This window comes from Rhamphochromis sp. 'chilingali' (genome assembly GCF_963969265.1).
Source record: "Rhamphochromis sp. 'chilingali' genome assembly, chromosome: 13".
NCBI classification, from domain to species: domain Eukaryota; kingdom Metazoa; phylum Chordata; class Actinopteri; order Cichliformes; family Cichlidae; genus Rhamphochromis; species Rhamphochromis sp. 'chilingali'.
Genome location: NC_137940.1, coordinates 37,042,894 through 37,069,206, shown reverse-complemented (window position 1 = coordinate 37,069,206; position 26,313 = coordinate 37,042,894). Strand labels below are relative to the sequence as shown.

The 26,313-nt window shown below is 42.7% G+C and overlaps 3 protein-coding genes across 6 annotated transcripts in view; 2 read left to right on the top strand and 1 right to left on the bottom strand.

Annotated features, from left to right (window-relative positions):
• The window catches only part of atp8a1 (ATPase phospholipid transporting 8A1), a 119,325-nt gene extending 108,618 nt beyond the window's left edge, over positions 1 to 10,707 (top strand). For both annotated transcript variants that reach the window (XM_080900484.1, XM_080900485.1), the window contains exons 33-36: positions 281 to 369; positions 737 to 829; positions 2,786 to 2,877; positions 6,567 to 10,707. In XM_080900484.1, the coding sequence (XP_080756610.1) occupies positions 281 to 369; positions 737 to 829; positions 2,786 to 2,877; positions 6,567 to 6,664 (372 nt within the window). In that variant the 3' untranslated portion in view covers positions 6,665 to 10,707. The remainder of the gene's footprint in view (positions 1 to 280; positions 370 to 736; positions 830 to 2,785; positions 2,878 to 6,566) is intronic.
• A 302-nt stretch (positions 10,708 to 11,009) lies between these two features.
• On the bottom strand, positions 11,010 to 14,158 carry shisa3 (shisa family member 3). Its single transcript, XM_080900490.1, has 2 exons — positions 13,499 to 14,158; positions 11,010 to 12,151 (listed from the first exon to the last, which is right to left on the bottom strand). The coding sequence occupies exons 1-2, from the start codon at positions 13,767 to 13,769 to the stop codon at positions 11,565 to 11,567; spliced, it is 858 nt and encodes a 285-aa protein (XP_080756616.1). The 5' UTR covers positions 13,770 to 14,158; the 3' UTR covers positions 11,010 to 11,564.
• A 145-nt stretch (positions 14,159 to 14,303) lies between these two features.
• bend4 (BEN domain containing 4) lies at positions 14,304 to 25,162 on the top strand. 3 transcript variants are annotated; one of them, XM_080900486.1, is made up of 7 exons: positions 14,304 to 14,723; positions 15,122 to 15,881; positions 19,109 to 19,699; positions 20,476 to 20,627; positions 20,728 to 20,754; positions 20,854 to 21,094; positions 23,175 to 25,162. In XM_080900486.1, exons 2-7 carry the CDS (start codon positions 15,419 to 15,421, stop codon positions 23,405 to 23,407), a joined length of 1,707 nt encoding a protein of 568 aa, XP_080756612.1. In that variant the 5' UTR covers positions 14,304 to 14,723; positions 15,122 to 15,418; the 3' UTR covers positions 23,408 to 25,162. The 3 variants fall into 3 exon arrangements, with proteins under 3 accessions (XP_080756612.1, XP_080756614.1, XP_080756613.1); XM_080900488.1 differs by having other exon boundaries at positions 14,306 to 14,723; positions 20,476 to 20,567; XM_080900487.1 differs by having other exon boundaries at positions 14,332 to 14,375.
• The last annotated feature ends 1,151 nt before the right edge of the window (positions 25,163 to 26,313 follow it).

Here is a 26,313-nt window from a genome sequence, read left to right as displayed (position 1 = left end):
CCGCCCTGTGGAGGGGGATGCAAACAAAAACATGGTATCATTGAGTCATGGAGGATTAACCCACACTGAGTCGGTTATTTAGACCCATCTTCTCTCTGTTTCCACAATAAAACCGCTGCTGTTGTTATGTATGTGTTTGGATATGTGGCGCTGTAGAGGATGGTAGTGGTTGTGGAGCTCTTGTGTTTCTATCTGATCTGATTTCTATTGTGTGTGTGTGTGTGTGTGTGTGTGTGTGTGTGTGTGTGTGTGTGTGTGTGTGTGTGTGTGTGTGGGGCAGGCGGACATGATGTTCAATTCAGGGGTCTTCTGGATGGGCCTGTTCTTCATCCCAGTCACCTCGCTGATTTTCGACGTGGCCTACAAAGTGTGAGTCTTCTCCCCGCTCTCCTCGCTCATCATCGCTCTAATGCACATCCAGTTCAGGAAATTCCTGCAGAATCTCTCATATCTCCTGAAGCAATTCCCGCCCAAGTTTTTGTCCAGACTTCCAAACGTTTCTAGCGTTTCCATTCTGCAAGTCGAAATATTGCATTTCTGGTCTGGTTGACATCAGCCTGTTGCAGATTCGAGGTGTCAGGAGCAATTTGTAATGTCAGGGTTTTTATATTTTCTGATTCACTCCGACCAGCTTGAATTGGTCGAACTGGTTTTAAATATCAGCCTGTGGAGGTTCAGTCGTGTTCAGACATCTGCTGTATGATTCTGGTTTTACAAACCTTTGTTTCATTTACAGTGTGAAGAAGGCGTTCTTTAAGACCCTGGTGGATGAGGTGCAGGAGCTGGAGGCGCTATCTAAAGACCCTGGAGCAGTAGTGCATGGAAAGAGGTACTGTTACACCACATTACCGCTCCTCCACTCTTGCCTTTACAGCAGGATTTTGTCTGAAAGTAGATCAAATTTATGTTTAATAAAAAGTAGATGAAAATTTATGTCCCTACAAAAACATTAAGCAGTGAGAAAAGGTGATAAAATCTGTGTAATATTATAATAGTTTAAAAAAAATCTTTTTCTCTAGAAAAGTGTTTGTTTGTGTTTGTATGTGAAGCGAATAAATTGTGCATTATCATTCTCTTTACTGTGCATGTACCCACACATGTAGGCGAGGAAGATTTACAGTCTTTGCTCGAGATAAATAAAGTGCTCAGCAGCACTTGTTTTTGATTTGTTTTTATATCTTTCTTTGTACCTTGTAGTCTTGGAGTCATTAGACATCCGAGAACATTTATCAAATTATCTAAATAATGACACTCGTAATTGTCAGGTTGTAATTCTCACTGGCAATGTCAGATTTTGGCAAGTGATAACACAGAAGTGCCTAAAACCAAGTAAAATGAATGCCCGGCACTAGCCGAAGTCAGTTGCTTCTCCGATCAATACCATATGACGTGAAAACAACAATTCCTTCAAGTGCCAAAAACCAAAATTTCTGTCCTAAAATGACTTTATTTGTTTTGTTGAGTGAGTACAGAGCGTTCAAGAAGGTAAAATACTTTGCACTTTGGATCATCAACAACTGCATCTTTGCATTGTTGCTTTTGTGCAACACAATACCTTGTGTTATTTATGCCGTGAAAGAAAATTGGCAGCAAATTTTGCATTCCGGCGATTAAACATTGCAAGCAGGAATATGTATGAAACGTTCTGTCATCAAATTTGCAACTTTGTTTTGATATAAGCGATTAGTCTTTCTTTATTAGCGGATAAAACAACCAGATAACAGCCTTTGTTTTAGCTCATCTATCATATATAAATGACAGATTGGTAGTCTTTGTAACATCGATGCAACTCCTATGAAATCAAATCCTGGGTTAAAGCACTCTTTATTGATTTGTTGTGTTACTCACATGGCTCAGATTAACAGAACGGCAAAATGACGAATTTATGTTGTCTCGGGCTGTCATATCTCCCAACGCTATCGAGACTACATAGTTAATGCCTCGGCTATTATTGCTCTTTTCACAAAATGTGAACCATTCCCCAGAATTTTGAAGATTATCCGGGAGGAAGAGTCATCTCTGTCCTCCCAAATCCCTCAAAATGCTGGTAATACCCCGGTTCTGCTGCCAGCAGTATTCCTGTGTGAAGGAAAGAAATCTTCAAATTGCTGCTAAATTGCGGGAGTTTGACTGTAATGTCAGTAATCGTGTCATTGTCTCGTTTTTGGTTTTGTTTTTTTTTCTCCCCCTCCCAAATACTGAATGTCTCATTTTCGAACAACGGTCCTGCTATATTAAAGCCATACATTATATTTTGTATCAGCTGAAGCAGGTCCGCTCTGCTCTCTCTGGGGCCTGAGTCCGGCAGCAGCCAGCAACACAGAGCAGATCAGTGTGAGATCTGTGGCTGACTGAAAGCGATCCTCCTGCCTGGACGCTATCCCAGACCCAGCAGGCTGCAGACACACACACACGTCCAGATGCGTACAGAAGCAAACGTATAGTGATAACCGCTCAAATATATAAATGAACTTTTGCACGTAATGCTTGTAGGCAGCCACGTGCGTGCACACGCAGACATCTGTTGTTGCAAACATTTGTTAGCTGTACAGGAATGCCTTTTGGCCAAGCTGCTGCTTCAGATATTCCTCTCACAAAATCGCTTTGTTCTTCTGCGTCTGCACAGCAATGTTTCCCTACATGGTGTTTGTACCAGCAGGTATAGCAGTTGGCAGGTCCCTGCACTCTGGAGGGGCTTGGACAGCCTTGATGTATGGGTCATTAAATCTGCCTGTGGTGCTCAGCAGGCTGCTAACACACTGAATATTGCTCTGTGTGTGTGTAGTTTGACAGAGAGAGCCCAGCTCCTGAAGAACGTCTTCAAGAAGAGCACAGTGAGTCTGTACCGGTCTGACTCCATGCAGCAGAACCTGCTCCGTAAGTTACCCTCAAACCTTTTCTTTCTTTGCTTCGTTCTTTCTCATCCTTACTCGAGCTAGCTTAGATTTATTTCCTCCCAAATATGTTCTCTGTCAGGTAGGACAGATCACAGTTCGTAATTCCTCCTCTGACACATGCTACATCTCCAGAGTGTCTTCTCTTTCATCCATTGGGACACAGCAACACTCTGCTCTTTCCACTTCTTTTCACATGTAGTGTAACCAGGTGCAGATCAGTAATCGTGCCTGCAAATGGCCCCAACGTTCCCAATGTCTTGAATTAAACTTGTTTTCCAGTTGAGTTGAACTGCGCATAATATTAAATGTCACTTCTTTTTTCAATCATCTGAAAAGCTATTAGTGAAGTTGCCATTTAAAATTGGCTGTTAGTCTGCTATTAATTTACAGATTCATGGCTTCAGTTCAGTGTATTTGTTTCTCTTATGCTGGACATGAACAGTAAGTCAACATTAACATATCTATAGAAGTAAACTCAGCTGACGTTGACCTTGAAGCCCGTGTGCTTCAAGACTGAATTCACATGCCTGAATTATCCAAATAGCAGGTGGTAATGACGGTGAAAATTCATCACACCGTCTTACCGACCCACAAAAAGCCTGTTTACGTGGTGCTTAAGATTTATTAACAATTTTGAAATTTTAAGGTATTGGAAAAGCCGGATAAGAGGCAGAAAACGGATGATAATGAAAAAGTACCAGAAACTGGTGTGGCAGATTTGCAGTGACTCTCTAAGTGTGGGTTTGTGTTTTGTTCTTTTCTGTCTTTTGTCTGATCAGTTTGTTTTTTGTTTGTCTCATAGGTGGGGATGAGACCGTTGTTGTGTGATACCTTTTTAAATTCATTAATCAAACCTCGCCCTGTTTACACCTCCTGCCCCTCCGTAGCTTCCCGATAGACACCGCTCTTCTTCCTTTTCGTTGTGTACTTCCTGTCCCGCCCCTCGTGTGCCTTCGTGTGTCCTCAGTAGAATGAGATAACGATGAAATGATGAAATGTTATTCCTCCCCCACCCCACTATGCACTCGTCACAGCGGGTTCCTTTGAACTTTCCCGCTGGCCTCCAGGTACTGAGCGGGTCATTTGACACCTGAAGGTGAGTCAGGGGTCAGAGGTCAGAGGAGATCCTGTAGGAGAGTTTAGCACAGTGCTGCTTTTACGCAGAGGATAAAACTTTTGGGGGAGATGTAAACTCTCATCCTGTGTTTCCTTTTTGTCACGTGATTAATTTTAAGTCTGATGTTGTGGGAAATGTGCTTATTTGAAGCTTGTGGCAGCTCTCATATCTGTCTCTTCACTTGGTGCCTGTTGCTGACAACCATCAAGGCATTGTGCTTTTTAATTCATCTGTAAACTATTTCCAGCTGCTGCACAGTGGACGTAACCACCGTGACGCCACCCACTACTGAGGCCTTCATTTTGGCATTTTGGTCATTATGTTGGTTTTTGAAAAGGCAAATTGTCAGAAGTGCGTTAAACACGGTCAAGTTTGAGTTTAGGGACAATTAGTGGTGAGGAGACCGAGCAGAGTGCTTCACCCTCACCTCACTGGATGGGTGAGTTCTCTAAAGATTCACCTCCAGCACCGGTGTAATGTCAAAGTGGAAAATATATAGTGCATCCTGAAAGTATTCACAGCGCTTCCACATTTTGACATGGTACAACCTTAGATGGATTCATTCTTTTTTGCAGAACTTTGTAAGCTCTATTAACTTCTTTGAGATCCAGAGATGCTCAGACATTCACAGAGGGGTCCCAAAGCCACATTGTAGTCTTGGCTTTGTGCTCAGGGTCTTTGTCTGGTTGAAAGATGAACCTTCATCCCAGTCCCAGGTCCACAGTGCTCTGGAGCAGGTTATCATCAAGGACGTCTCTGCACATTGCTGTATTGATCTTCCCCTCAATCCTGACTGGTCCTCACAGCATGATGCTGCCACCACCATGCTTCCCTGTAAGGACGGTATTGGCTAGGTGATGAGCGGTGCCAGGTTTCCTCCGGACATGGCGCTTGGCATTCAGGCCATAGAGTTCAATCATTGTTTCATCAGACCAGAGAATTTGCTTCTAATGGTCTGAGAGTCCATCATTTGGCAAAGTCCTGGTTGGTGGAGTTCTGTTTTTTTCTTGTGGAAGGTTCTTTTCTCTCCACACAGCAATGCTGGAGCTCTTTCGGAGCAACCACATTGGTCTGGCTAAAGCCCTTCTGCTCGTTCACATTGGCCGAGGGGCCAGCTCTAGGAAGTGTCCCAGCCTCAATGCAATCCTGTCTTAGGATGTACAAACAATTCCTTGGACTTTATAGCTTGCTTTGTGCTCTGATATGGACTATCCACTATGATTGTATATATTATAGACAGACGTGTGCATTTCCAAATCATGTTCAATCAACTGAATTTACCACAGGTGGTCTTCAGTCAAGTTGTAGAAACATCTGAGAGATGATCAGTGCAAACAAGATACACCTGATGTAATCTGTGAGTGCCATGGCAAAGGCTGTGCATGCTTATATACATGTTACGTTTTTGCCTTTTAGCTTAAAAACATTTCAAGAATTTCGGGCAAACTTTATTTCACTGCATCGTTTTGGATTGCGTGTAGAATTTTGAGGTGAAAATGATCCTTTTTTGGAATGATGTGACAAAATGTGGAACAAGTGGAGCTCTGTGAATACTTTCCTGTTAACAGGCTATAAATTTGGGCCGTTTAAAGAGGAATGATTCGCTTTTGAGTTTAGAACAGCAGCTGACTTCATTTTCAGCCCTGGAGGTTTCCAGAGGTTCCTGGTCACAACGTAGGAAACAACTTAGAAACTGTTTATCGTGCCTTGCAGAAATCTAAACAGATATTTACCACAGTGACTCTAATGTGAGAGAAGCTCAAATTGGAGCTGGCTACAGCCAGAAGCTTCTTAACTCAGCATAAAGACTGCAAACAGGATCCAAAGCTTGCCTGGCAGACAGGTCAGATGTCATGTCGTTGGGCCTTGGTCACACAGAGACCAGTGTTCCAACCTGTGGCAAACACAGGTTGGAACAGATTGCAGGGGTCACCTTTATCTGCATTTTTCAAGTTTCATTACCAGCTGGAAGTTGATTGAGTAGTTGGCACGTGATTGCAGAGAAAGCAGGGTCTTCCATACAAGCTGACAGGACCTGGGACAAACTGTTAGCAATCAAAGCAAACACAAGGAAGTTTTCAATTTTGGGCTGTATATCTCTTTGCAAACAGTTTCCCTTAGCAACTGCCAATACCTTCTAGCAACCACTTGCCAACCAGTCAGGGAAAAACCATTTTGCCTTGAAGTCTGTGGTTGTCAGGTTACACCAAGTAGTTTCTAGGTGTGTGTGCTTGTATGTTCCACGGGGCAGGAGAGATGATTTTCTTTTTGTTTGGTTATCAGATTGATAAAAGCCAGCGTCTTCATCAGGATCTAACATCACTTTAAGTCTATATTGGTTGTAGCCGAGCTAACAATGCAGACGTGAGGCCTGTACTGATTTTCAGCAAGAAAGCAACCATAAGCATATTTCCCAAATTTTAAGACTTTAGATTTTGTTTGTTGATTCATGTGTCTCATATGTGTGTTTTTTTTATGTATATATATGTTTTAATTCAATGAATTACTGATCTGTACAGCCTTTGTTTGAATTTTATTCATTATGTTCACAGATGGCTACGCCTTCTCTCAAGATGAGAACGGAGTGGTGTCTCAGTCCGAGGTCATCAGAGCGTACGACACCACCAAGCAGAGGACCAACACGTGGTGAGGCGTCGGCCTTCTTGTTCACGGCCGGCCTGCTCGGAGCCACGGCGGCCGTTTCCAGTGGCGATATTTGAAGCTTAACGGGGAGAAGCGGTGGTGTGTGCGTGTGCCTCCGGCGCTGAGGGGAAGGGGGGTTTGGAAAGAGACAGAAGAAAGGGACATTGTGTCGTCTTTGGAAAAAAGGGATTTAAAAGAAAAAAACAAGGAACAAAACAAGTCACGTTCACTGTCAGCTGTAGTTGTGTGTCGCGCAGACATGATACGAGCACTGTGCTTTCTTAGCAGTCTGTGGTCTGAAGTTCTTCACTGTTCGTTTGTCTCCTTTCTGTTGATTTGAGCCAAAAGCCTAAAAATCCTTTTAGTAAATCGAAATCAAACACCGGACAGCGATTGGTTTCAGACGCTTTTGCACTCGTGAAAGATTGCCAAGGAGCAGTCGTATATACAATCGTCCAAGTACTAGTGAATCTGAGAAAAAACCTTAAAGCAAATGTAATTAAACTCCTGTGTGTGTCCAGCGCGACACAGACCACATCAGAGCAGATGTTTGGACATGTTCGTTTTGTTTTTGCACTCGAGGAAGCATCTGTTGTGTGAAGCCTTACATTTTATTATGCCTTTTCTTTCCGTCGGTTTCTTTTCAAATGCATTTTATACACATGTAGATACTGTGCCTCGTTCTTGCCTCTTCATTTATTTATGTTTTTTCTGAAGAAGTTGCCTCCTGCAACCTACCGTAGTCCTGTGTCCACCGTTTTCGCAGCAGACGTATTGCTCTCGACTTAAAATTGCATTCCACGCATCCGCTCCCGTTTCAACAATCACAACGGTGCCTACGTCAAACTGTTCCCTCTTAGAAGAAACAGATCGCTTAGACCAGTGCGCCGCACACACACCTACTGTCTCCCCACCACAGAATTGCACTCCTACAATGTGAAAACTACAGATTTGTTCCTGCAGAGGTGAAGAGGAGGCTCTCTGATGGGTTTTTCGTTGAAGCTTACAGTGGCAGCAGTGGTTCCCTTCAAATGGAGATTTTATCCCTCTAACATAAGTGCCATTAGCTTAAGGGAGAGAGAGAGATTAGCCAGGAAACTCCACGACAGTATCAAAACTGCTCTGTCTCTATAGTTATTTTGTGGATTTGTATTTTTATATTGGAGACGTATGAATTTTGCATCGACCGGCTTTGTAATGAATCGTCTGTAACGTTTCGTTTTTTCTTCCTCTGATGAACTGCGGGATAGATTAGACGTGACGAGGAAACCGAGCTTTCTTAAATGTCTTGTTATTATTAATATTAATATTGTTACAGCTTGATTTATTTATAATTGACTAATGTCTGTGTGATTGCTTTCTTCTCCCTATGGGAGATCAGATTTCTGATGGTGCGAGTGTGTGTATACGTGTGTGTCGGTTTTTTGCTTGCATGTGCATGTGCCGTACGAGTGTGTGTGGGTGCGTGTGTGTGTGTACCTCTACTGTGGATAATTTCTGTGTATGCACTGCATGTCTGTGTCCTCTATGAAAGACTGGGAGGTTTCTGGCACCTCAGTCCTCCTGGTGTGTTTCTTTTATTGTATATTTGTGTGCGCGCGCGTGTGTAGTGACGCTTGCTCAAGTTGTCCGTCTGCACGACTCCAGGTATAGCTATGGTGTACTAACGTGTGCCGATGCATGGCCTGTATGGGAACGCGAGGCTGCCGGCGTGCGGGTGTTCGCGGTGAAACGCTCGACCTCGACTGTGAGAGTTTCTGACGCACCGCTCGCTTCGACAGATGTTTGCACAATGCACTCGATGTACCTTTCCAGTTGTGGATATCTGGTATTTTCTGGTTTCGGTGTAGATTTCTCTTGAGTGTACACGTTTGTGACCTTTTTTCCACGCAGTGTACCTCCTGCTTTACAGGAAAGCTCATTTGTGTTTTGTGTTTCTGATTATTTTTCTCTGCTGGTCTTTGGCGTGAAAACTTAATCGGCTGTCATCTTGTCAGAAACTTTCCAAACAGCAGAATGTGGTTGTCGTCGTTGTGGAAGGTTTGGACTTTTGCTTTCTTCTCTTTCTTTTCTTCCCAGAAAACATAAAACACACGTCGTTGTCTGTGAAGGTCGTGGGCTGCATGAATGGAAAACAAAAACTGTTCTCCGAAGTGTTAACCGTACTACTTTACTTCTCCCTCAAGTGTTGATCACTTTACAAAAGCGGAAACAAAAAAGGCGCACCTTCTAACTTTTCTTTTCGATGATTCGTTTCCTTTCTGTCTTTTTGTTCGATGATTGTTCTGCATGTTGGGACTGCAAACTTATAAGTGTTGTCTTTACTGCCACGAAGGACTACTGAAATAAACTTTACAATCACTGACGAACAATGTGGAAGTCTGTTATTGCTTTTGTGTTATTTGCAAATTTGTAATCAGCGTGTGTGGCGACAAACTGGAGAGAAAATCCAAACAGGAAAAGGAGGGACGGCCATCGGCCTGCGAGCACGACAAACAAATTATATCAATAGACTTCTCATTTGTTATGATTGCGGGGTTTACTCGAACTTCTCGTGTGATCCCACACAGGCTAAGTCCTGTTTGGCTTTTCAAATTCTTATTGTTATAATCAAGGTCCAAAAACCTCCCTTCATTAGTTGATTGACAGAACATTTTTTTATACATAAACACTAACAATTCTCTGGTTACAGCTTCTAAATGTGGGTTTATTATTGTAAACTGTAACAGGATATCGTTGCATTTTTGCACGATGATCATTGGAAGCGTTGTAAGACGCCGGCCTAAGCCTTCATTTCTGTGACTGCTTTGCTATTTGCAGATATTTTACGGACTGAAAAACAAACAAATAAATAAAACATTAGTGTGGGGAGATTAGGTAATGAAATAAATACCGGGTACGTCTGAACTATAATTATTTTTTCAAGCTGGAGAGTGCAAGCTTTTGCTGTTGGTTGATGAGGTGACACCTGTGGTTACTGGTGGTGGGAGCAAGTGTGATTTTATTACATTCAGAAGAGGGTTTTTTGAGCAGCTGCTTTTTTCTACATTTTCTGTACAACTGCTATCGACACCAGGACTCTACTAGACTCTACTAGAGTGACTTTACATGTTTCATTGTTTAAAATGGTCTTTATGTATCTTATACTGGAGGGTAACCCCTCAGTTTACACGACTGAAAGCCAGTTTTCTCAAATAGGTTTGAGTAGCAGGTGGGTTGGGATGCTGCCGACTGGAGATGCCAATATTAACCCTTTAAAGCCTGAACCATGAAATAAATGCCAAGAAATTCTAATCTTTTGAAGATGGAGTGTTTATTAAACCCTCATTATTTTAAATTAATTAAAAATACTTTGAATATATTTCTGTTAATTGTGATTTATTGCTTAAAAACGTATTGTACAGTTGTTAAAGGATTAAGAAAATCCCCTCTCAAAACATCATACAGAGCCAGGGATTACTTGTATATGCTTGGACAAGTTTAATGGCGATATCTGTAATGTTAACTGTGTATTTGTGGTGCATCTGTTAAAAATATAATAAAGCAGAAGTCTACAAAGATCTACAGAAGTCTGGTGGTTTAAAAAAAAAAGTCAGAGGATTCAAAAGTTTAGGCCCTGAGAACAAATACAAAACTTGAATTGTTATAAAATCCACACGATTGTTTTAAATAAAAACATTCACTGTGTGGAGAATTGGGTTCCTACCTTCAAGGATAACTTGGAAAAGAAGTCGGAACTTTTCTGAGCCTGGCAAAAACAGAGGATTCGATGTATCCAAAAGGTTTAGGAAATATCATGAAGACATGTTCGCGACTTCTGTTTTCCTTTCATAAGCAGAAGGTGATACAGAGGTTTGAACTGACAGCTGCAAGTTCAAACAAGACAGGATGGAGGTAACACTCCGACAGACGTTATTCATGAGAGCCGTATTCTGTGATAAAAGACTTAACGGATACCTGAACGCAGCAGCAAACATCCTGAAGCCGAACAGCTTTCGGGTTTCGTGACAAACCGGTTGCCAAGTGTGTTTCACAGTCAGGTAGCCGGGTAACAGAGCAGTCTTTGTGGAGGTTTTTCCATACCTGCTGGTGCAACCCAAACCTCTATTTCTGGGGTGAGTTGTTTTTAACACTGTGACCACGCCATGCTCATTGAGCACTGACAATGACTGATCTCAGCGCTGCATTCCTGCTGTGAAGTCTGGCGCGAGAATGAGCGACAGGTAGGGAGATGATGTGCCGGCCTGACCTCTCCGGTTTCCTTTTTGTCTCAGTGATGATGATGATGATGAAGCCCCGTCTTTCTGGACAAAACTGTTACTTAATAAGCTTTACATCAAACAGCACACAAGTTACTATGAGACAACATTTATTTGCTGAAGTTTAAGCAATCAATCAATCAGAAGAGCTGTAAAATCCTTTATATAACATAACATTTCCTCCAAAATAAAACGTCTCTCATTCCCAAGTCCTTCCGATTGTCAGAAAAAGGAATTCTCTGGTTTCCCAAGTCTGTTATACCTCTGTTAATGCTTAGCAGAATCTGGTGACGGCAACATCTGTTTTTCAGGAAGATCGCTGATACATTTCCATCTTGAAACGTCAACAAATGGAAACCATGGAGATCTGTTCACAAAGTAAAAGTGCATACATTTTACAAATGGTGTCAGATCTGCTGATGTGTCCTGTGCTGCAGACAGGGAGTACCTCGGGCCATGCTGGTCAACCACAGCAGCTCTGTCACGCTTTGTGCCTACCCTCCAGCAACTCGCTCTGCAGCCAATTGGCCGGGCCTCATGCATAGCTTCTCTGGCACCAGCCTCGTCTGGCGTGTTTCTGTCTGTGACAGGTCGCATCCTGCCCACTAAAAATTGTGTAATCCTCTATTTCCCGTGCTAAGAGCCCTGTCAGCTCTGTCCAAAGTCAGCGAAGCCCTTGGTTGCCGCGAAGGCGTCAGGCTGCAGAGGGAAGAAGTACTGCTGGGGAAGAAGGAAGCTGGTGTTCTGGGACGAGTGAGTGGCCATCGGGGGCTGATGGAGCTGCAACTGGGTGTGGGATGAAGGCAGCGGGTGCTGGATCCCTCCTGCCATGGGTGCTGGTGGGGATGTGTAAGGGGGAGGTGGAAGAAGAGTCTGTGGGGTCTGGGTGGGAGTGGAGGCTGACGATGAGACGGTGGCTGATACCAGGCAGCCATGCTGCTGCTGCCCCTGACCTCCGAGAGAAAACCTCCGCATGGAGCTACCTCCTCCGGCTGAACTGGAGCTGGTGGTAGCCGTGCTGGATTGCCGCGATGGGGCTCGCAGGCTTGGAGGAGCCGTGGTAAGGATCATGGGGATCGTTTCCCCCTGGCAGCTGCGTAAAGAGAAGCGAATGGGCTGCTGGGTCGGCTGCTTGGGCCTGAGACACGTGCAGCAGTAGACAGCCACCAGTGAGCCAACTATGATAAAGGCGATGAAGATGCTCCCCACCATCAGGAAGGGCACGTAGATGGGCTCTGTGGGGAAGGAAACACGGGCAATTTTTAAAAAACAAATCTGTAATATTAAACCATTTATCATACATTTCATCAGTGACATCAGCTTATTTGGGTTTAACACAACTTACTATGTAATGTGCATACACCAGCCTCAAAATGTTTGCATAAGAGGAAATAAAGTCAGCAGCTCCATTACAAAGTCCTTATAAGTTTCACATAAAGTCTTACCTTGTGATAAACTAAGAAGCATGACTGTAGCTGTTAATAGTGGGAAAAATTGTGCTAAACGTTTCTAATCATGACATCTCTTTTAGGTTCTCCACAACGTTACGAACAAACAAAAGTCACATTCCTGCTGAAAACACAAACATCTCAAGTTACGCTTCATGAAGCCTTTTCACCAAAGAAATCCACATTAGTGTTTATTTATTTTTAAATGGGAAAACTGGGAAATTGTGAGCATACGATCCACTCAATTAAAGGCTTATAAGCTTATCCGTTGGGGAAATTTAAAGAAAACTGATAAAACCTCCCCCAACAGCAGGTCAGTCTAACACTCAAACGCCTCATAAAGAAGCCACAGAAAGGACTCGCCGTCTCCTGATGTTGTGATTACTTTAGTTTAGAAATTAGTGAGCTGTCAAAGCTAATGTGCTTTATTTCTGGGCAGCATAATAGACCTGTCTGTGTGAGAAGGGTTACACTCTTCAAAACATTCCTGGACTGCAAACCTGCGCCGCTTGATCAAATTTCCAACTAATTTCTGCTTACAAATTTTTGACAGGAATTTGTTTAAAGAGGTTTTAGCGGAGTGACTGGCGGGGTGGGTCATCGAAAACGTGTCCAGGTTTCCACTTTGCACTGATAATAATTTGGAGTGTGATGGAAACTGAAGGGAGCTGGATAAGAGCAGGTGGAACCTTAATGCTTCAAACCGCAAAGGATGTAAACCTCATATAAGAAAGCTGCAGTGGAAAAAGGTCTTACAAAACGCATTTTATACTCATTTCATATTTGAAATTCATATCAGAGTGCATTAGTGTCCTTCAGCAAAGGCACTGAACCTCTGAGTGCTCTGTGCTGTCTTAATTGTTCAGCTGACCTCTGACCTCTCTAGGAGGATCCGCTATAACTTAAATAGGCAAGTCCTTCTCACAGCGTCTCCGTGTTTACCTTTTAAACACTACAGGGTTAAATAAAGTAAACTGAGAGTTTAGTCATGTGTGTTTTTCTCCATTCAACGAATTAAACTCTAATAAATTCGGATTTTTCTGAGGTCTTGCTTAAATTACGCACATGACGAAGACCCGAGGAAATCGACACCACAATCTTGGACCTAAATTAGCTTAAAATCAGTGAACCTACGCGCTGCAAACTCGGTGTTATCCACCTCCCTGTCGTTGGTGCAGATGCCCTGGTCCAGCCGTGCGTCCGCTGCGGCGCAGCAGTAGCGCAGCGCGCAGGAGCCGCAGCAAACTGTGGCGTCCATAGTGTCAAAATCCTCCGGACACTGGAAACCCTCGTGATAATTTCCATTTGAGTCCAGCCACCCGTGGCAGTACTCTCCCTGAGCATCCGATATCCTGAGATTCCAGGTCAGATATCCCAGCAGCAGGCAGCTCAACAGGCGCACCATCCCGACGAGCCGCTGGGGTTCACGTTCCCTGCGTCCAGTGGGCTTCAGCTCAGAGCCTCAGTCCAAGTTTACACACTTTTCATTTGTGTTAATTCACCAAAAAAGAAGCTAAACGATTGGATCCTAAGACGTGAAGTTAGGTCACCGTCATCTTCCCAGCGCTGGAATCGCTCTCAGTCTGCAGCTGCTCAAAGAGGGGGGGGAATCCTTAATTGAATGCTCTCCGGGTTTCTTTTAAAAATCTCATTACGGAACTTCACTCTCATTCAAACGGGCTTCAATCACCAGCTGATGCTGAACAACTTGCTTTGGAGTGTCGCTCCAAACTCTCCCGTAACGCGCCTGTGCGTTAAAGTGTGAGCAGAAGTTGTGCGCCCACCTCACTGCAGTTTTGCTGTTTTTGTGGTTGGGGCTGGGGATGTGTGTGTGGGGGGGGGGGGGGACTAAGCGCGCACGCAACCTCTATTAACCGGACGTTGGGGATCACGTGGTGCAGAGGGAGCCCGGCGTGACTCTAAACGCTTTCATTCCAATAAAGCCGCTCAAACAAGGCGCACGAGCTGGGCCACGCTTGTGTTCCAACTCTGCGGCTGTGCTTTAAAACAGGTGAACGCGGAGATATGTGACTCCAGCTTTGCTCGTCAGCATTTTATGTTGCAGTGCTGCACACAGATGAGCGTTTTAATTCTTCTTATTCCAGCAGCTTCTAGCAGCTGCCGAGCCTTTCTCATTTTATCATTCACCTCACGTGTAATTATCACGGCCACGTTCGCCCTGCTGTTGTTTCATATTAGAGAGAAGTAAGAAGAAGTCTCCGCTAAAAGCAGAGAAAAACAGGTCCGTCTACTAAAAGCTCCGTTAAAAGGTATCGAGGCGGCGCCCCCGCGTGGCGCTGCGAACTTTTAGCCCCGTGGGCTGTTGGACAGCTGCTGGCCTGCCTTTGACGGACATCAGGTAAAGGGACTAAAATGATCACAGACACGTGATTTTGTTTCCCAGTGAGTAGGTGTGCGGCTGGCAGTGCCCTTCAGCTTACCTGTTTATTGTAATCAGCAGTCGGGTCAAATCAGGGACAGTGATTGGGCCAAAAATGCTTTCTTTACATTCTCATTTATCAACTCATTCGTTTTTATTTGTTAGTAATTTTCCATTTCAATTTTAAAAAACAATACTTTGATATTGTCTTTTGGCCTGTTTGATTTTTGCCCTCAGGTTCGGTTATGTGTGGAAACATTTTCCTTCCATCTATGCCCGCGCTTTGAGCTCAGTAGCAAAATGGCCTCTGCCTTTTCTTCCTTTCTCCATTCTGTTTCATTATTTATTTATTTCTCTCTCTTTTTTCAAATTTTCAGATTGTAGGCTAACTGCTACAGCGCCCCGTTGTTCTCGCTGAGGATGTTGGCTACAAAAGGAGGCAGCCAGTGGCGCACAAGTCCCGCCTGTATTTCCCTCTGGAGGAGTCTCGGTATCGGCGCCCCCGACTGGGGATTGGAGCGGCGACTTGTCAGTAAATTAGCCCACCCTTCACAGTGTTTGTGAGGGAAACCGAGACAGTGACGGTCTGATCCCTCGCTTATCAGCTGCCTGTCACACCAGCACGCTAAGACACCGACCCGCAGCCATCCGCCGCGCTGTGACACCTGGCCGGTATGGAGGGAGAGATGCAGCCCGCAGATGAAGGGCCGTGCGCCCCGAAGATGTGCCGACAGCAGCGGGGTCCGTACAGCACCCTAAAAACCTTCCAGAGCAAGCGCTCTGCGGGCAAGTCGCGCTTTGACCGGTCCGCTGTGGTCGAGATGCCCCTGTTTGGAGACGGGCATCATTTCACTTTTCACCCCGAACAGCCTCATCCTTTCCAGCCGCACCATCATCAGCAACAGCGTCTGCAGCAGCAGCAGCTCCACCAAACCGGCGTTTCTATCAGCAGCAGCCAGCAGCATCACCGGACGACTCAGCAGCAGCAGCAACGTTTCCCATGTGAGACCAGGCCCAGCAGCAGGGTTCCGACATCCACCTCAGCGGCAGCATCTCTCGGTAGCCAGCAGCGGCACGGCAGCAGCGGCGGAGCAGAGCCCAGATTTTCTCCGGACTGCACCTACGGTATCAGCACAGGTGGGTTTTAAACTTGCCCAGAGTGTGGCACGAAAGTCACTTCTCTTAACGTCTAGGATATTCAGACTTTTACAGTCGTTGAGTCCAGATTAGTGAAACGCTGGAACAGTTGTTTTTCTTTCTTTTGGTTCGCCTCTTAGATGAATGAGTGCAAAGCTTCCAGAGTCAATAAACTTAAGGGTTGCAGGCAAAAAGCCAACATGTCTTTTGTTTGTCTCACATCACCTTCATGTTTTTGTTCCCATTTCTTGCTCCTGTCAGCAGTGATTGATGTGCTGTTGTGATGAGAGCAGTCATGATTGAATCTCTAGTGTGCATGTGCTAAAAATTACACCGGGTCTGCGCCTGTGTGTTTACTTGCGAATGTATGTGTGTGTGTGTGTGTGTGTGTGCAAGAAGGGCTCTGTCTCCTGTTGTAACACATTGTTCCCTGCTCATTTTCTTCTCAGCTGCTGTTCATTAGAGGGGTGCACAGGAAGAAATGTGTTCCCCATGTGGAGGGCGGGTCCATGGGAACCAGCATTAAGATGAAAGCAATGAACCTAACCCTGGCATTACCAAGATTAAATATTATAAATATTAGACATCTCATCCCTTAATCAGATAATAATCTCGTTATCACTGCTGGCAGCAAAGACTCAATTTGCTGCTGCTTATTGTTGCTTTGGAGACAATCAAGTGCTCAGCCAGAGCGCCGGTCTCACTGCAAGCCCTGTATTAACTAACTTAGATGTGAAATGGCAAATTTGTGCATCAGGTAGGGCATATTTAACTTTTAAGTGATTGTTTATCTTTGACCAGCTCGCATCTGTGAAACCTGGGTCTCTTTGTTGTTTGCATCTATTTTGGCATGCACATGATCCTGATATCACTAATGAAACAGTCACATAAAACTGTGTTTCCCCTGCTCTAGTGAATCAGCCTATAATACACAAGATGTATCGTCCAATCAGAGCTAAAGCGTGCCATGCATTTCTTGCTGATAATGACACATCAAAGTGCTTCTATCTACACCACAGAAACAACTTAATGTTCCTCTTATGGCTCGGAAAAAGAAGAAACTTGATGTCCTTTCTTTCACCGGAGGGCCTGGGATTCAGCAATCAGTTCAGCACACAATAACACAAATTGCATTGAAAAGCCTCTCCCAAAGAGTTGTGATTAAAATAAATGGGTCTCATAAATTTTCCCTCTGCCGACCGTGTTGTTTTTAATGAAATTTTATGAGACTCTCAGCTCGCAGTGCCACGGAATTGGTGAGAGAAGGAGACGAGAGTGGGGGCGGGGTGCACGGTGAAGGCGAATGATATCAGATACATCTCGACGGGTAAACAGAGACGGCACGCATATTAATAAATGCGACACATCTGCGCCAGGCTGATAGACACGTCTGAGCGAGTGGGAACGCAGCAATGGCCGCCTAGAATTCATTTTGTGTGTGTGTGTGTGTGTGTGTGTGTGTGTGTGTGTGTGTGTGTGTGTGTGTGTGTGTGTGTGTGTGTGTGTGTGTGTGTGTGTGTGTGTGGCCAGTGGACTCATAATCATTACAGAGAGGTGTGTGTGAGATCATCTCATTAGGACGTGCCTAGACTACCAGGGAAACTATCCACTGAGGCTTGTTTCTAGACAATAGCTCCATGCTCATTTTGTGAAACTGTGACTTTAGAGTTTATTGACATCTGAATAAATCTGTATAATCAAGCTGACATTTCCATGAGCAGAGGAGCCAAGTGTCTGCTGCTCTACTGGAACACTTTGCCACAATAAGACGTGGCAGAGAGCAAAAGAAAGCAAAGAGTAAAGGCAGGCGGAAAGAGTACAAACTACAACCCCAAGAAACCCAATGCACACAATCACTCATGTTGTTGCCAGAACTGTAGCAGCTTAGAGCCTCATGTTTCAGCACTGGTGAAAAGTACAATATGTTTCATCAGGTAAGAACCTCAAACCTGATTTTACAAGCGAGGGTTCCTGCTTCAGTGCATTTCAGAACTTGGACATCTGTCAGCAGAAGTTATTGGTTACTCTGCTGTTTAAGACTTCAGCTAAAAAAACAAACACGAAGCCAAACTGAAGATTAAACCAGGGGGCTTAACACAGCATGTCGCTTTAGCTGAGGCATCGTCCTGTTTTAGGTTTCTATGCAATTCAAGCAAAACCATTTCCCTCTAAACACCTTCGTGTTATGGATGTATTAGTTAGATCCACCAATTTGGAGAGAGAACACAGGAGACACAGATGCAACGTAAAACAATATAGATATACTTATTTTCTTCTTATTGCATCAGGTAGAACCATCCCTATTCTGACAGCTGACCTTTTAAAACCAGACAGTTTCTCTACATTTATGCCTCCTTCTGGATCAGATGTCATCAACTCAGCTGCCTCTAGTTTGTCTTTCAGGCATTTATGTTTCCTGTACCCAGGCAGACCCTGTATAGGTGACACCAGAGTGAAGATGTAAGACCACACGCCCTTTCATCAAATTTAAAGTAGCAAACACAGACCTCGCTGTAATAAGGAGAGGTGATCAAATCTGTCTCACACAGTGCAAGAAGATCAGATTCTTAAACTCAGGCACAACAATGCTTTGTTTAAAATCTTACTAAGAGAAGTGAAATCACAGAAATCTGTGAGTTATACTGTCCTGGCTTCACTAATGCTGCATGTCACACCGTACATGACATTATTAGATTGTTCACATTTTGGAGGGATTTTACAGTTGTAGCTTTTCAAGGTGTTTTAATAATTGCAGCACTTAAACTGTTTAGTCCACTGGTTCGTCACGCAACGTTTGATACAGGAAGTGTAAAGTGTGCTCATCTCTGAGGTATGAATGGTGTAGGCTATACTTTGCATGTGTGTCTCCTGAAGGATTACTGCTGCACAGCGGAAAAGCCAGATAGAAGCCAACAAAGAAATTATTTCAAGCCTCAAACTCCTCAAGGACTTGTCTGCAGCTTTTGAGCTTATCACTACATCCTCAGCAGTGACTTAAGTTTGCTCACTTGTCCTGAAATCCTGTCACTGTAGGACTGTCTGCCTGTGTTAACTGATTGCATTGGTTAGTGGGTCAGCAGGGAGCATGTGAAAAAAGCCAAAAGCTCCAGCGAGTCTTATAAATGGACCTTGAGGGCAATGTTTGCTTGAGTGACTCTGCAAACACAAGCAGCTCATCTTAAATCCAATGACTGGCTGCTAATGTGAATGTCTGTTGTCTGCTTCAGAGAACCGTCTCATCTTAGATGCCTTCGCCCAGCAGTGCAGCCGAGTCCTCAGCCTCCTCAACAACGGGCGTCTCCTGGAGCCCTCCTCCTCCTCCTCCTCCTCCATCACCTCTAACATTAAGCTGGAAGACGGGCCAGGGGACACTCAGGGGCTTCATTGCTCCTCACAGGGGAAGTCTAAATCCGAGGAGAGCTCTTCCACCACAGACCCTGAGGAGGAGGCTCAACAAAGCCATTTGAACCAACAACAGACCTCTGCAGTTCTCCGCATCTTCACAGACTCCCTGCAGAACTATCTGCTCTCAGGACCTCAACAACAGCACCAGCAGCAGCAACATCTGTCTGCTAGTCTGGAGGACGAGCAGTGCCCGGCACCTGAGTCTGGTTCAGGAGTGTCTCCTCCAAGACACAACCTGGGAGGATGGGGCTCCCCGACTCCATCAGAATCATACGGCCACCCCTCGTCCACGCTGCCTGAGGAGGAGGAGGAGGAGGAGAACTGCTGTCCTCGCTGCCTGGAATTAGAGCAGGAGGTGTTGTCTCTGCAGCAGGAGAACGAGGAGCTCCGCAACAAGTTGGAGAACATCCCAGGTGCAGTAATAACAGCCAGGACACAGTGATGACTGCTTTAATCCTCACTCAACTGGGGACAGGAAATCTCTTCATCCCACAAATCTTTTGTTTATATGCTGCCATCTGACTTTTGATTTCATGTGCACGGCATTAATCGGTACCGATGATACACATCAATGCTATTTACAAAGCGTGTTATCGAGGGCTTCTGGGTAGTTGGTTTGCTTTATACTCTTATCTACTCGTATACACGTAACATGCATAGCATTTGTGTTGACATCATCACTGGAAGGACAGCAGGATCAAAGTCGGATTCTGATATAAACATTTAAAGTCCATGTAGTCAAATCCATACGTGTCATCTTTCTTACAACGTTTATATGAGTGTTTGTTTTCATCTGTGAAAAATACTGAGCACAAAATGTGCTTGTGAGATCAACAAATTATTAGGAAGTGCTTCATTTTCTTCCTCATGCTTTTGCAATCTAAATGCATCCCACAGTTTAAAAAGTGTGTTCAAAGCATCTATTTTTGTTAACTTGTCTGCTCTCCCCAAAGCATCCTGAGCTCCCTGTTGTCACACTAGCCTAGTTTGCACTAAAACAACTTATTTTAACTGCACATAAAATTCTGTGTACAGTGTCTGATCGGGAAAAACCAGGTTGTAAAGATTTGTTAAAAAGGAAGAAAACATAGCAGGGTGTCAGTGTTTAAATGCAGCAGATGGGTTGTTCTTTGCTGCGATTTTGACCCTGGGCTTCTCTTTATGGTAACGTTCGCTTGTTTTTACACAGTTCCCTGTCAAAATGTTCTTGACTACTTCAAGACTGTTCTCGAGTTCCACAACCAGCTGGCCCAGCCGATGCCAGAGGAGCAGCTCACAGAGGTGAGGAAGCAGCCCCCTCTTCATTATTCAGAGCAGATGTCATCAGTAGCATATCTTAAGGTGGGGAAATATCACATCAGGTCAACAGTGCATTAGAAATGTCTTCATGCGGATAACTGTGAATGTAAGTGATGTGAAATTAAAAGCTCTGTCTATACAGGAAGAAGAGCGGCAAACAGTCTTTGAGGTTTGTGTCTTAACTTCTTGTTTGTTTGTTTTTAATTACATGATAGAAATGTCATGGAAAGCAACATCTTTCGTTTTCTCCTCCTCCTCCTCCTCACAGGGCAGTAAACAGCTCCTGGAGAACTATCCGCTCTTCATCACGAATAAGCAGTGGGACGAAGCTGTCAACTCCTCTAAGAAAGATGGCAGACGGCTGCTGCGCTATCTGATTCGCTATGTCTTCACCACAGATGAGCTCAAGTTCTCCTGTGGTTTAGGCAAAAGGAAGCGGTCAGTCCACTCAGGAGAGGCAGGCCTGGAAAGACGACCGCTCAACCCTGTTAAAGTCAGCTGCCTCAGAGGTAAAACTACAAAACATTATAGTTCAAGACATATTTTAAATAGGAGGAAAACATTACAGGTTATTACTGTTTAAATACAGAAGATGTGGCCAGTGTCTATTTACGGGTCTATTTGCTCAAAAGGTCTTTTTACAAATTGCTTCACTCAAGGCTTGAATCAAGTGTGTGAAATATCCTGAGACCTTTATTGACACAGTTGTATGACTCTCATGTTAATCTTTTAATTATAAAATATGTTATTAGTGTTGCTTGATTGCCATAAGTGGCTTTCTCATTAGAGTGCTCCACTTCTTTAAACCACTGACAGACCTTAAAAGCAGCAGCAGCTATCTACAGTCTAAGATCTGATACATATGGGGTTTGTGGTCATGTGATGCAGATTATAGCAGCTTAAATTAAAGTTGTCTTAACTCCGGTTGCTAGGCAAAACCAGGAAAGTTTATGTGCGTTGCTATTTACATCTTACATCCAGAAAGCATTCAGATCCCTTCACATTTTGCTCTGGATTTAGTTTTAATGGATAAAAGTGCCCTTGTCCTCATGTTTGCCTTGTGGCAGTGTGGATGGTGGAACCTTACACACATGGGTTTGCTTTTCCGAAACTGTCCCATACGTTCATTTTGCCACATATGGACTCCAATCAAGGTTAATTAGCTCCTTAAGTCGTTGCCTTTTTTAATTCGATTTCCACCTGAAAAAACATCCCTGACTTTCATCGGTGAAAGCTCAAAGCTGTGAGGACTAAACGAGCAACTGTGGGAGAATTTTGAAATTTGAATTTTCTGCATACTCATTTCTCACTGTATACAAAATGTTATGTGACCGCAGTGAAGCACAACAATGCTATATCCATTTAGACTTTTGAACATTGAGTTGAAATCTATACGGCTGTGTGTGGTAGAAGGGATTCTAATAAACTGGATGCATCTGCTTATCTTAGAGAGCCACAGCAAAGAGTCACACTACTTGTAAATGAAGGATTTCAGTTTATGCTTTTAGTAAGTTTGCAAAAAAGAAACTTGAAACACATTTTTGTGTCTTTTTGGTTATTTGAGCATAGACTGATGGGAGAAAGTGGGCATTTTTAACCATTTAAAATTCAATACAGTGGCTTGGGTCTAAAAATGTTATTCAATAGACGGACAGATAGTATTTAGCAAAATAAAATACATCTCTGGATATGAAACACAAACTCATGATGGTGTAAATAAATATTTATAAGTTTCAAAGGGGATAGGTAGAAGTCTAACACTTACCGTAATAAAAACAACCAAACAGAAAACTGAGCTTTATACGAGCTACCGTCATTCTCATGGCTACAGTTATATGTGCGTTACAATAATAATGGAGTGTCACAGCTAGATGAGCAATATTCCCTGAATGAAGCAGAAAAACCAAACCACTTATTTACCGATTTAATCCATCCTCATAGCAGGAGTCTGTAATGAGTTTTTTTGTTCTGTTTTACTCTTGTATAGTATTAAAACTAATGTAAATATTACATTTTTAATATAGTTGATATGTGGCTTCCAGCATAGTTTAATATTTATTATCAACCATGGAAATTTAATTTGTATTTTTTAAATTCAATATTATTTATCATAATCATCTCACTGCTATAGATCCAGCAGTTTCCAAATATCATATATTTAGTTTTACTTAAGTTAAATATTAATTTGTTATTATCAACCCAGATTTTTAATGTATTTAATTTTCACATTCTGAAGTTGTTCCAAGTCATTACCACAGCACCTTAGCCTGTTGTTATCTGTTGTTTGTAATGTTCTTCTAATTTTACGCATATTATTCATGTTCAAAATGAACTTCAGTGGTCCTAACACAGATCCCTGAGGAACTCCACGTCGCAGTTTTAAATTGTGAGTCGATATCAGTCGATCATCAAAGATTGAACTTTTTTGGTTATTTCCTTCCTCTTTTGAGCTAAACACCCAAACACCACCCAGTAAGCCCAGGATGTCCTCTGTTTAGCACGTCCTGTCTTAGTAAGGTAGCTCAAATAAGTTGAAAGGTACAGACCAGAAAAAAATTAATTAATTTTTTAAATTCCTAATCTTGCCAGAGTTTATCCGGATGCACTGTGCTTCAAACCCAGACTGGTGGATGCCCTCTGAGGAGCAGATCAACAAAGTGTTCAGCGATGCCGTCGGTCACGCTCGTCAGGGCCGAGCAGTCGGCACCTTTTTGGGCAGCAGCGGCAGCAGCACCAGCAGCCTGTACATGGACGGCTTTGACGGACATCTTTCACAGGATGAACTGTATTTAAAAAGCTGCCAGAACGGTCAGTCGGATTGAAGTTTAAGGAGAAGTTAAAGACAAATGCCTGAAATGTAGCTGTACAACAACATATCCCAAAACTCTGACCTTGTCACTTTACACAGTGAAGAAAACATTCCAGAAGACGTTTAACATATAGACTACAGTCCTCCTTTTCAAATAGTTTTATAGTTTTCCCCATTTTTATACCTAAACCCTTTGTTTAGTGAAAATTGGACTCTTGGAGGTTTTAAATTGAACAGGTTGAGTCTTCCATATGCTCCTTTTTTAAAGTTTGAGCAGTTACATCACTGCCAGTGGAAAGAAGTCACTTCAAGGAGGCTGATTTCTTTTTCTTTTCTTTGTTTTTACTTGTTTTTTTTACAATCTACATGTGCATTTAAAGTTCATATGGAAGTTATTTATGTTAATGACCCAGTTAGAGACTTGTATGTATGTACCATTGACACCACTTATAAACTTTACCATGGAAAGTAGCACTTAATATATATTTTTTGTCACTGGTGAAGCACCTTTACTTGCAGCCCTTCAACAGGAGTGCCTCTGAGAAAATCATGTTTTGTTATTTGTAGTTTTGCACTTTGAATCTCTTTATTTTTCCCTCATTTAATGGAAGGAAAAGTGCATTTAAAAAGAGAAAAGTTTGTGAAATGACTTTGAATCCAGCCTCCTTTGGCTGGAAAATGTTTCAGTCAATGCTGCGTTGCTCCTAATCTTCATGTTAGGAAGAATACCGCAAGTTAATCAAAAGCACTATATTGGAAATTGCTAAAATGTAAAAAGTCAGTTTGGTTTTGACCCAACTTCCATTTTTGGCTTGTAAGAATTCCTCACGTCTGCAGAGGACACATGACATTTCTTGTTTGAATTACTGTGTGTAGCAGTGATATAATACTGATGTTTTTTCCACATAATAAACAAAAATTGCAGATTTAAGGAAAAAATGGAAGCCTGGGAAATGTTAATCAGGCTGTATCTTTTTATTTGAATGTTTGCATTTTTTACATCAATGTTTTTTTTCCTTTGCATTCTGAAAATTTGGAATTCAGCTAAAAGAGAATTTGCGGTATTTCGCGAGCATTCCCTTATTACAGTGTTGCCGTACTCGAGCATTTCATGTCGGCATTGATCAAGACATCTGGTTTAAGGCAGCTGCCATATAATAATGCCTTAAACTCGTTTGGAGACCACCACAGTGTAAAGTGTTAAAGATGTGTGTCAGAAATCCTGTAATGTGTTTCGTTTGTGTGTCGGTCTAAAGTTTCTTTAAACGTCAATCCAAGTGGAAAAAATGTGATCACTTCATCGTTTTCCTGCAACTTCTCCAATTTGCACCTTTAAGTGTCTTACTGTAGGCAAGGCAATCCTAAAGTGAGAAGTCCACGTGCAGGATTCAACCACTTTTATTCTTTTGTGCTTATTTGACGCTCATTGACTTCACCTCATGACACTGTTTTCTGCGTTTGAATGTACCAGATTTCTTAGGTCAGTCCGCCAAGTTGACAGTGCTGTGTAAATGTGTAATATAAAGTACAGTTATTGTGTGAGGTGTCTTTGAAATACCACTTCTCCCTCTTTAAAAAGCCAAGTAGAAAAGTGCCACAGAAACCTTAAACCAGTCGGATTCTGTTGTTGTGTTGCTGTTCTGAATGTGAGCGTTGGTTTGTATTTACTCCTTTACCCTCAAAGTGGCTGTTATCAACACTGTGAAACATCAGTTGGGTTTTTACAGATATAGTTTCTGTTGTTTTTTATTTATAATAAATAAAATAATACCTGAATCCTATCTCTCTATGAAACAGTATTATCTTTGTGACATTAAAGTTTGTCAAATCCATTTTCTAATAGAGTGATCCATCTGCTGGATTAATACTGTATGTACTTGTTAAAGACGGCCTTTTGTGCCGGCTGGGATCTTGGCAAGAAAAGCAAACATTATACATTTAATCCAATCACAGGTCATTTCACTGTACCAAAGCAACAAAGAAGGAGACTAAGAGCATTCATCTTCAGTATTAACTTCTTATGTTCTGCCAATCAGAGATCTATCATTGACAAATACAGCTATTGTTAACAAATGTTAATGTTTACCACATAACTAATAATAAACCAGCTGGTACATAATTTAAATACATAAATTATCCTAAAAAATGTTGAAAGCATTATAAATGTTTGACATTAGTATTTTTCATATGTGGGTCGGAGACTGTAAAATTTCTTAGGCAGGCTGCTTTTTACTTGTTTAAAAAAAAGACTGAATGAATAATAGAAACACCTGTTACTGTCCCGCTCCTTAAGCTATAACACTACATCATATTTTATATCTTAATTTTATGAATCGGCAGTGTAATTAGCTGTAATATATGTGTAGTAGAAGAAAAGGTGCATAATTCAGACGAGGGATGAAATAGAAGTCTTGTAAAATGGAAATGTTTAAACAAGCCACAAAATCCTGTGGGAGATACTACAGAAATACAAAACTGCAGGGACTTCATGAAAATGATTTGGCTGAAAGGGAGTCGCTTAAAAAAATACAAAAAACAAACAGTACGTGTGCACAATAGAGTGGTAAGCTTAAAAACATCATCATAGCTAATCTGAAGAAAAAGAGAGGATGACAGGATGTGTTGTGTGCTTGTGCACAGCAAAACCAATGTGTGATTAATTAATAATCTAGGTAGGGAATGAAGGCAGGGTGGGCAGGTAATTTTTCCAAAGTGTCAGGTGAGAATCTAGGGAACCACGTCAGCTGTCATTGACTGTATGGCAGAAATGTCCTTTTAGTCCGTTTAGGTGTTTGCCAGGTGACTTCATATCATCTTATTACACCAGATATATCATAACATTCATGTTTTGTTTTAAATTTCTTTGCTGTCAAATTAAAATATCCTTTCCTAAGGTGGGGGACGTTGAAGTTCATAAAC